The 10,909-nt window shown below is 34.9% G+C and overlaps 2 protein-coding genes across 2 annotated transcripts in view; one reads left to right on the top strand and one right to left on the bottom strand.

Moving 5' to 3' along the window:
- Positions 1-3,801, top strand: part of LOC107686215 (collagen alpha-1(XXVI) chain-like) — a 16,106-nt gene extending 12,305 nt beyond the window's left edge. Inside the window, exons 6-14 of the mRNA XM_016483124.1 lie at positions 16-123; positions 203-322; positions 763-846; positions 934-977; positions 1,165-1,227; positions 1,686-1,721; positions 2,028-2,072; positions 2,147-2,222; positions 2,506-3,801. Coding sequence (XP_016338610.1) covers positions 16-123; positions 203-322; positions 763-846; positions 934-977; positions 1,165-1,227; positions 1,686-1,721; positions 2,028-2,072; positions 2,147-2,222; positions 2,506-2,624 — 695 coding nt within the window. The 3' untranslated portion in view covers positions 2,625-3,801. The remainder of the gene's footprint in view (positions 1-15; positions 124-202; positions 323-762; positions 847-933; positions 978-1,164; positions 1,228-1,685; positions 1,722-2,027; positions 2,073-2,146; positions 2,223-2,505) is intronic.
- A 130-nt stretch (positions 3,802-3,931) lies between these two features.
- Positions 3,932-6,579, bottom strand: LOC107686136 (myosin regulatory light chain 2B, cardiac muscle isoform-like). Its single transcript, XM_016482995.1, has 7 exons — positions 6,486-6,579; positions 5,913-5,999; positions 5,746-5,821; positions 4,763-4,867; positions 4,452-4,530; positions 4,289-4,337; positions 3,932-4,144 (listed from the first exon to the last, which is right to left on the bottom strand). The coding sequence occupies exons 1-7, from the start codon at positions 6,486-6,488 to the stop codon at positions 4,040-4,042; spliced, it is 504 nt and encodes a 167-aa protein (XP_016338481.1). The 5' UTR covers positions 6,489-6,579; the 3' UTR covers positions 3,932-4,039.
- Positions 6,580-10,909: the final 4,330 nt, after the last annotated feature.

Below are 10,909 nucleotides of genomic sequence, written 5' to 3'. Positions count from 1 at the left end.
TATATATATATAAAGGACCAATAGGACAACCAGGACTTGTTGGGCCGCCAGGTCCCCCTGGACCTACTGGACCTTTAGGAAAGATAGGGTTTTCTGGAAAACCTGGTCCCGTAGGACCTAGAGGTAAGAACTATCTCTTTACCTTGACTGGGAATATTAAAACAAATATTGAGCTTATTGAGCTCCCCTGCTTACTCTACAGGACCTCAAGGGCTGCAAGGCCTAACAGGTGAAAGAGGCCTTCCTGGGCCACCTGGACCCCCAGGGCCTTTCTCCATCAGGGGAGATGTTTTCACTCTAACGGCTAAACAACATGCCCAATGTGAGTACAATAGTCCACATTAAACATGCTGTTTTATCACGTTAATTAATTTATGGCATTAAAATAATGCATAACTAAATGAAAAATGAAATGAACATATCAAATGCTTAAATTATTGTTATATCCAGTCTTTGCAAAAACTGCAGCAACTTGCTATTCTCAACTTGACCATAAGATGACAGCATTCGCACAGTATCAGCTTAAATTAACCTCTCGGAGATCTGGCTCAGTTTAAGAGTCTGGTTGGTTTCTGTCTGTCAGCAGTTAATCAGAGTCATTTGTTAGCTGTCTGTGAAGCAGCATGAATCTGGATAACCCAAAGCAGAACCTGAGCACCAAATCCTACTGAACAGAACAGCAGTACAGCTGCACAAGTTACAATTTTAATAGTACATCTGATTTGTTTTCACCTCAGTATGATCATATCTTACATGTTGCAGATGAAGATAGTGACTTAGCTGCCTATCGTGACCTGCAGGCTTTTCTTGGTCCTCCTGGGCCCTCCGGCCCTCCTGGTCCACCAGGTATGCTAGAATATCAGAGCATACATAACAGCATCAACTTGTACTGCCCATCCATTTCTTCACACACTTAATCTTCTATCTGAACAGGGCCTGCCGGACCACCTGGACACCCAGGTGCACCAGGGAAAAATGTAAGTCATCTATCTATCTATCTATCTATCTATCTATCTATCTATCTATCTGTCTATCTGTCTATCTGTCTGTCTGTCTGTCTGTCTGATGTGCTCTATGCTATGCATTTACAGTATGTATAAATAATTGGACAATATGTATAGATGTACAAGGCACAGTATACCAATTAATTCACATTTATCATAGGCTGCCTTAAGCTTTTCAGGCACACCAGGTGACAGGGGACCCAAAGGAGATCCAGGAGAAAGAGTAAGCCATCGAAGACCTACATTTGTGACCCTGGACCACAAAACCTGTCATAAGTCGCTGGGGTATATTTGTAGCAATAGCCAACAATACATTGTATGGGTCAAATGATCGATTTTTCTTTTATGCCAAAAATCATTAGGATATTAAATAAAGATCATGTTCCATGAAGATATTTTGTAAATTTCCTACCGTAAATATATCAAAACTTAATTTTTGATTAGTAATATGCATTGCTTTTTTGGACACCTTTAAAGGTGATTTTCTCAATATTGTGATTTTTTGCACCCTCAGATTTTCAAATAGTTGTATCTCAGCCAAACCATACATCAATGGAAAGCTTATTTATTCAGCTTTCAGATGATGTATAAATCTCAATTTCGAAAAATTGACCCTTATGAGGTTTTGTGGTCCAAAATTTTTATTTGAGCTAATTCGACTACATTACTCTATTTTCAAAGGGTCCACCTGGAATAACAGGAAAGCAAGGACAGCCTGTGAGTGCACATAGTGGATTGCATTTCTATTTTCACAGTTCATTCATTCATTTATTTGCTTGTTTTATTTACCAATTATTATCATAATTTTTTTTTCATATCATTATTTTATTATCACATATATATATATATATATATATATATATATATATATAAGGTTTGTATAGCTGAGAAGTGCATCTCAAATGTGAACCAAATGAATGCATTTATATTCTAAATCAATTTTTATAATTGAGGTTATATATTTATTTGTAAATGTATTATTATAAAATTCACTTTATTCTTATTTTCTTATGTTGTGAATAGGGTGTTCCGGGTCCTAAAGGTGAGCCGGGAGAGACACCATCAGAGGTAAGGCTGGTGCCCAAACAATTGGGATTGTTTTGGAGTTTTTGATTGACATGCTAAAGCCCACCTTCTTCCAGGTGCAGCAGTTGAGGGAAGCGCTGAAGATTCTGGCCGAGAGGGTTCTCATTCTAGAACACATGATCGGCATTCATGGTGAGAATTATGGATTAATATTAATCTAGATTTCCAGTTATACTGGAGAGCGGTTGGATTCCAGAGCACCATTATGATCTCATGGCATAAGCAATTGCTGCCAGAGAGGTTAGCGTGTGTTGCAAATATTTAGTAATGACTTTGAGGTTTCATGGGGATTGATTGCTTTTAAGAATGCAAAATGACATCAGAGGACTAGAAATATACAGCCAACTGCTTGTATTTAGGTTCTGCAACAAATTTCCCTTTATTTTTGTTTCTTTCCTGTCGTCGCTCTGCCCAGACACTCTGTTGGACTCCGGTTCTGGAATAGATCTCCTGGCGGACTTCATGCTAATAGGCAGTGCTAAAAATGTTGGGGCCGCCAAACCCTCTTCTCCTCTTACCTCAGACAGAGAGTAGCCGGACTCTGTTGGGTATGGAGAGTAAATAACAAACACTTGTGACCACAAGGCCTTTATCTCCTGTTTGTTACTTTGAAGGACATATCCCTCAATGTATTTGTTTATGAGTATGATAAGAGTGGCACTGATCTTTTCTATTTTATTTACTTCTATTTTATGTTCAGTTTTTTCTACATTTTGCAATCACTGTATTTACCTGTCAAAAATATGTTTTTATTGCCATTCACAACCCGTTTTACTTCCACAATGTGATGTATTTCAAGGGCTGGCCTTTATTTTAGCCATTAGGAAATGATTGGATGGTGAAAAGTGGGCGTTACTTACCAGAACGAAATCGGACTGAATGTGATTTTGCTAAAGTTATGAAAATCTGTCTTTCAACTCGGAAGTGTCTATTTACTGTAGTTCATTTCTTTTATTATTGTAAAAGTGAGGATTTTGGATGGGCAGGATGTCTGGGTTAATTAATCAACAAAGATGATACTTGATTATACAAAAAAGCATTCTTGACACTATTCACTTCTTAATGGTTTTTATGTGGCATGAATAATGATTTAATACCGCAGACATTCAAGCTGAAAATAAATGTTTTATCATAAAGACTTCGATCCAGAAAACAAAAAAGGCCCCATTTATCATGTCATTTCCTTTTTGTTTTCTGATTGATGACCTATAATGACCTCATGCACATAATTATATATAGCAGCCTTTGTATAAAAACAATTCCCGTCTCAAAACTCACAGCAAGCAAAAAATAGACTGGAATAGAACTTTAAAACCAAATTCAACCCTTTGTCTGCATAAAAAGTGCAACGTCTACCACAATAAATTGCGTTTACACCTCTGCTCACCTGTTTGTATTCATAAAGCCTATCATTGACTCGCTGAAAACCCAAAATGGCAGAACACACCAAGGGCTGCTATTAATAGGGCTGCAGTGAATAGCCGGAGAGACACAAAAGGCCCTGTTGACCTTGTTCGCAGAGCACCGTTCAACATGCCAGTGTGGCTTTAAGCTTATTGTTGCGCTTGAGCTTTTGTAATCCCCTCGGGAGGGAACGAAATCTTTCCGAATCTTGGGCTTTTTCTTGTTGTTGTGTTAAGAAAGAAGAAGTGTCTGAAGTGTTTGTTGAAAGGTTTCCCACCTTTCCAGAGCCAAAACCTGATTGCTAGTATTTTGCTTTGACTTTTTGATTTATTTCTTTTTTTAAATAAAAGTTATGGGGAAAATATTTATTTATTTAAAAATCTAATATTATCTGAGCAAGTTAAAACAGTTTATTGCAATAACAACTGTAACTAGACTTGATTTTTTTTATCTCTTTATTGACAAAAGGTGGGAACAGAGCTTAAGGAGAAGACAACACACAAATGGACATGAACAAACATGGAGAAACATGGGAAATGTAGTTTTTACTCCTGTTCCTTATCCTCTCCGTGGGTGATGACGTAGCACAGGTTTTTGTAGTCCAGGTTGCCAGCCACATCCAATGGGAAATTTGTGAACATCTGGTTTACCTAGGTAAATTTTGAAAAATCATGATTAAAATCCATTGAACAATTGTTATATATTTTGATATCAAATAGTACAGTTTAATGATTTTAAATTATTTATTTTAAAATTAAATATTAGATTTAAATTTTGAACTGGCACTGTAGTACCTCAGCCTCGGTAAATTTGTCTGCCTGGGACATAAGGTGATATTTAATCCTGTGAGGAGAAACAAAAGAAATATATTAAATGCTGTGCATTTCAATGAGACTGCTTCCAGTCAAAAGTCGCTGGTGTGCTGAAACATTTTTACATTTGCATAAATCTACTAACTCTTCTCCTTTAAGGATTCCTGTGCCCTCTGGGTCGAAGATCTTAAAGGCATTGAGAATAGTCTCTTCGGGGTCTGTACCTGTCAGTTACAGAAAGGTAACAGATTATTGATTAGTCTGTAATTATATACTCGAATACATGTTAATTAACAAATATATAAGTCATTTCTGGGGGACGTTGCATTCAAAATCCAGGCTTCTGATGCTGAACTATATGATACATATATCAGTATGCAGTGTGCCTGATATCTGCAGCTGTTTGCACCTCATTAGCATGATTATCATTTCAATTCTGATAAATCTGATCCTTGCCTTTGAGCTTCTCTCCAAACATGGTGAGGAAGACGGTGAAGTTAATAGGGCCGGAGGCTTCCTTTTGCATTTCATCAAGCTCATCGTTGCCAACGTTGAGACGTCCTGCCAAACATGCACATACAGAGATATACATTAATAAAGAGCGCCACTTCCTCTGATAGTTCAAATGGAGTGAGAGTGAACTGGAATGCTCGTAGATGCTCAATGCAATTAAATAGTTATGATACTAGATTGATTACGAGGCCACACTGAAAGTCAGTTTTTATATTATATATAAAACCTTTTATATTTAAACCTGAAAATAAAAGGGAGGCGGTGAAGTTAATAGGGCCGGAGGCTTCCTTTTGCATTTCATCAAGCTCATCGTTGCCAACGTTGAGACGTCCTGCCAAACATGCACATACAGAGATATACATTAATACAGAGCGCCACTTCCTCTGATAGTTCAAATGGAGTGAGAGTGAACTGGAATGCTCGTAGATGCTCAATGCAATTAAATAGTTATGATACCAGATTGATTACGAGGCCACACTGAAAGTCAGTTTTTATATTATATATATAAAACCTGAAAATAAAAGGGAGGTTTTAGGATTTTGAAAATAAAAATAAAATAAATAAATAAATACAATTTTAAACCTTTTCTAAAATTGTTACGTTTATATATTTAAAAAAAAGAAAAAGAAAAAAGAAAAATAAAGCATTTTTACTAGTTGTCTCAGATTTTTGGACCCTGCTATATATGCATTTATCAAAACTTTAATAGCATGATGACATTTGCATCTAAATCTGGAACAAACATAGTGTTGTAATCGCATTTAGGCTTCACAGCATTCAGTAGGGGTCTAAAGAGAGGCCACTGTAATCCTTAAAACAATACTCTTGTTAGTTCAATAGGATAAACGCCTTTAAGTAACGGAGACCTAGCTTCAGAGTCTCCAGTATTTACACTGTATATAGTCATTCAGTGAGGCTTCACTCACCCAAAGCAGCAAATGTGTCCCTCAGGTCGTTTTTGTCAATAAAGCCATCTCTGTTCTGGTCCATGATGGTGAAAGCCTGGAGGAGCATTCAGATTTGCAGAGGTAAGTACCTAAAAATATGCTAGAATAAAATGTTTAGGTATAAGTGAATCCTAGAAATGACCAACCTCTTTGAACTCCTGGATCTGTGACTGCTCAAACATGCTAAAAACGTTGGAGCTGCCAGCTTCCTTCTTCTTGGCCTTCTTTGGTGCCTGAAAATCAAGCAAAAGTGGTTTAGATGATTTTCTTTCCAGCCTTATGCTTTTTAAATGCAATTTTGAAGCACATAAAACTTTAAAATTAATGCAGAAATTACATGGCCCTCTAAGACGTTTGTGCCATTTTAACCACTATGGCACAAAATCGAAGTTGAGAACTCTCAAAAAGTGGCCCGATTCAAGTACATCACAAATTTAGTTGCATTTAGTTAACACAAAATGGAACAGACAATGATATTCACTCAGTGAAAACCTTACTAAAATTAAAACAAAGTTGCTCTCATCACAAAGATCAAGGTACATGGAAGCGAAACTAATAAAAATTGTCTAATTTTAAAGATACAAATATATAAATCCATCCATAGAAGATGTACTTTTTAACATAAAATAATACATTCTCTCAGTCTGAAGAACAACACCGTTCACTTGCACCAGCATTTCCATGTTAAAGAGTCCAAAAGCAAAGAGACGCAGGCCTACCATTGTGAAGAGCTTCTCTTTACTCTGTTCTTGGTCTCAAAAGCCTGAGGGACACTCAGACATCGTTGGTTTCCAGCTATATATTGGCACAATTGGCTTGACGGCCCACCTGTTCTAAGTTTAGACAAAAGAGGAGGAACAATACAAGAATACTTGCCATATAGAGAATCACCCAGCCCTTGCACCCCCCAGTTATTGGTACAGACAGTTGCTAGGTGAGGCTTAGGACCACAAGGCTCCATCCAGTGCAAAAAGTTTCAGACATTCTGGATGGATGCTAAAACTAGTGTAACAGATAACAGAAATGTAATATATATGATATATGATATATTGCCCTGTACCAAGAGTGATATTGCTATAGGTTATAGGTTACCTATAAGGTAATATATAATTTTCACATACATACATTCTCTGGGTAGATGAAGATAGTTAACATATAAAATCCTCATAGTCAAATTATGTTAATAATATATATATGATGATTTTTATATAGTATTATGTGTACCAATCATAAATATCAACAATATATGCTTTTATTTATATATGCAACTTTATTAAAACAACATATATGCAAAAAAATAAAAATAATAATAATAAAAAAAAAACAAATCTGTATGTTTATATATACCCTTTCTGTAATATACATAACATACATAAACATACATATTTGTATGGGATACAAAATGAAATTGCAATTTTTAATAGGTTTCATGTATGTAATTTATAATTTTTTTGTGTTTCATTTTGGACAGTTTGCATGGGTGAGACTGGGGCTAGTTGTCACACTCCGATTAATATTTCTTAGTTGTATTTTTAAAAAAAATAGCTACATCAAAATGTTGCTATATATTTATAATAAATTTTTTTTTTTTTCAATTATTCAACCATTATTGCCCAGGAATAAAGATACAGTCCATTAAACACATGCTGACCTTTCGTGACAACATGCCCCAGTGGTGGAGTAATATATTGTCACACTATATAGTAAGCTGTCACAATGAGAAACTGCTGTTACATGGCTAATTGATTATTGCATCATTACAATGACATATTTTCATTTAATATATAATTGCAATGAAAATACATGTGTATGCAAGCAACACCAAAACATATGTGAGGCTGGACTTCTCTCTCAAAACTTTTATTTATGAAGAAGGTTGTGAATTCTAATTGATTGATCTGTATGTACAGTGCAAAACGATTGCACATTATTGGAACATACACATATGGCACTCGTCCATTTGAATGCAGTCGTCTTAACATGTGAGCGCAGTCAAGCCCTTGGCTTTAATTTGCCATGCAACTCTTATGAACAAATTGTTTCCACTTTGTCTCCCATTATCTGTTGCGAACAATCGGACTGAACAAAAGCCATTCTCAGCACTACAAATATAGCCAGTCATCCCATGCTTGCCAGATTTAAATGTGCTCTTACAAACAGCCAAGGAATGTGCCGTCAGACTGCCGTAAATATGTCCAGCTATCCGGCACGGCAGCAGGCTGTGTAAAGCTTGTTTTAGCAGTGTCCTCACAGACAACTGAACAAACACTGACCAAAAGAGCTGTGGAGAAGAACTGCACCATGGGATGTCTGGAATGTCACTGTGATCTCCTGCTTGGCATTGTGCATGTGTGTGTGTGTGTGTGTGTGTGTGGTCACGACAGGGAGCGTGCCCATGTTAGGTGTGTGACTGGCAGGTGGGGGGCGAGAAGGAGTCAAGGTCTGCTTATGTGTGCTAGCAATAACACAACTGATGGGGAGCCTGGCGGGGAAGTGTCAGCTTCCTACAGCTGCTTCTTACTGTCAATCACATTAGCCATATGGTTCCATCACACCTCGACAGGCATGTAAATGCATGCTGCTTTATATGTCAACACAGAGATGTTGATACACTGCCATCGATCTCTTTATTTTTAGTCATATTTGATGTTCCTCTCACTGTTCTTTATGGTAAAGTGAGGTAATTGGACCACGTTTTGATCTCTCTGGTAAAATGTCTATGGACATATATCTGTGAATTTCTAAATGGTTTGTGTGTGTGTGTGTGTGTGTGTGTCAGGCCTGTTCTTTTACTAAAAATAAACAAATATGAAGGATCAAGTACTCAAGACTTTTTAAAATGACAATATTACAATAAATTTAGTGTTCATTTGCATGTATGTGTTTGAGTGTGTTTTAGTATTATTGTAGTATCACTGATATACTATCAGTTTTTGTTAATATTTAGAATTGTATGTAGATTTTTAAAAAGATTTTTTTACATTTAGATTGTAATTGTATATTTTCTGATTTCATTTAAATTTTTGTTAAAGTTTGTTGTGTGTTTTTGTGATTTTTGTCATTTTTAATGTCTATATTTGTGATTTTTTTATCATTTTTTAATGTCTATATAGTTTATTAAATTTTAGCTTTCAGTTTTAATCAATTTAGTTTTAATTATTTTAGTACTTTAACTTAAACTAAACAACTAGCTGATATATGTAATACGTAATTAAATACATCATTATCATTATATATATATATATATATAACAGTGCAGTTCTATTTGTGTAGTGTAGTTTTATTTATCCGTTTATTTTTACTTCTTTTTTTGCAGCAAATATTTATATATTGTCAAGTAATAATATAGATAATATGAAATGAAAAATATACATAATATATGTGTATAGTTTATATTTTGTTTGAAGTATCTGTCTTAAAAATATGATAACAGTATTCAGTTGTAGTTAGTTTGCCTGCAGATGGAGCAGTTTACCCAGTTGTACAAGTTTTTATAATCCTCCACTACAAAATATATTACCTGCACAACTATAGTTCGAACGTCATAGACTTACAGATTACACAATGCGCAAGCAATTTACATTTCAAATGTTGTATTTATGGTAAAGATTTATTGTTTATGACTAAATATCAGACACCTGTCCACTGCTCAGGTGTGCATGTGGAAACAGTCATGCACACACATCCCCAGAACAATGCCCTCCTCACATCTCTGCTTGTCTCTTCATTATGTTCATTTGCCATGTCTTTGCATCTCCATAATTAAAATCTAATCCTGCATGCCGACTTTTTAAACGAGGACTAGCCTCAAGAGGAGGCTTATTTGATTAAAAAAGGGGAAGGGAAACCGCCAGTGGGACCGGCTCTGCTGCGCAGCTCCCCTGGTGTCTCAGTGAGGGGAACCGAGGGGAGGAGCACTTATGAGGAGCCACGGGACTTTCCCAGCTTCCAATTCTCACTCCACCCTGCGGGGTCTGAACTGAACCCCCCATCCTCTCTCTTTAAGTGTCTGTGTGCGGTGGTGAGGGTGAGAATCAGGGCTGCTCTACAGATGAACCAAACTCATGGAACTGGTGACTCAGGAATCTGGTGGTATAAATTAAGGTTAAAATGATCATTGTTGACTTTCTTACATAAATTCTGGTGTACTTATACATACTCTTTTTTTTGCATGGTACCACAAAATGTATTTAGATAAAAAATGAAAAAAAAAAAAAAAAGTTTTTATCTCTTTTTCTAATAAGATTAGATATATGTTTTTCTATTATTGTATTTAACTGTATTGTTTTTCTTTTCTTTTGTATTTTTGTACTATATTGTATAGTACAGCACTTTGGTACAATCTGCGGTTTTATTATTTAACACAATTCTTATTTAAATGTTGTTTTACTGTTTAAGCACATGTTAGATGCCAACTGTATTTTATTTGTTGTGGACTTTGCACGATGACAATAAAGTTGAATTACAATCAAAGTGGTCAAAGTGACAACCTGCATTGAAATTGAGTTGAAAGCTTATAAAAGCAAGTAGAAATGACCAATATTATTATTGTGACAAGTAAATGGATGGGAAAATTGATGGTTTCTATACATTGTTTCCACCATTTTTGACAGTGTATTAAGCGTATTACCTTTAAACGATAAAAGAGCAAAAGAATCACTACAGAATATTAACTTTGGACGAACACACATATATGAGAGAGTTAAAGAACATCTAATATTAATATTTTATTATATATGTGTTTGTGTGCACAGTTCACACACACACACACAAACACACACACAATGCAAAAATAATCATATTTAGTTTTACTAAATAAGTAATGTATTTTGAAATTAGCATAATCAGTTTCATGATTTAACATCACTAATTGTATGTATGTATGTATGCATGCATGTATATATATATATATATATATATATAATTATTTAATATATATAAAATGATATTAAGCTATTAAATTATTTTAGAATTGTAATTCTAATTTTGTTTAATTATTAAAAAAATTATATACAGTATATATATAATTATTTAATATATATTAAATTATACTGAGCTATTAAATTATTTTAGAATTGTAATTCTAAATTATTTTAATGATTAAAAACATTATATACAATATATATATATATATATATATATA

Source organism: Sinocyclocheilus anshuiensis, unplaced genomic scaffold, assembly GCF_001515605.1.
Source record: "Sinocyclocheilus anshuiensis isolate Anshui unplaced genomic scaffold, SAMN03320099.WGS_v1.1 scaffold437, whole genome shotgun sequence".
NCBI lineage: Eukaryota > Metazoa > Chordata > Actinopteri > Cypriniformes > Cyprinidae > Sinocyclocheilus > Sinocyclocheilus anshuiensis.
The sequence above is the reverse complement of the archived record's forward strand: the minus strand, read 5'-3'. Positions and strand labels throughout refer to the sequence as shown.

Coding starts and splice junctions, on each gene's coding strand:
- LOC107686136 (XM_016482995.1), bottom strand. Junction 5,822..5,912: donor AGATCCAGGAGTTCAAAGAG/GTTGGTCATTTC, acceptor ATGCTCCTCCAG/GCTTTCACCATCATGGACCA. Junction 4,145..4,288: donor ACAAATTTACCGAGGCTGAG/GTACTACAGTGC, acceptor AAATTTACCTAG/GTAAACCAGATGTTCACAAA.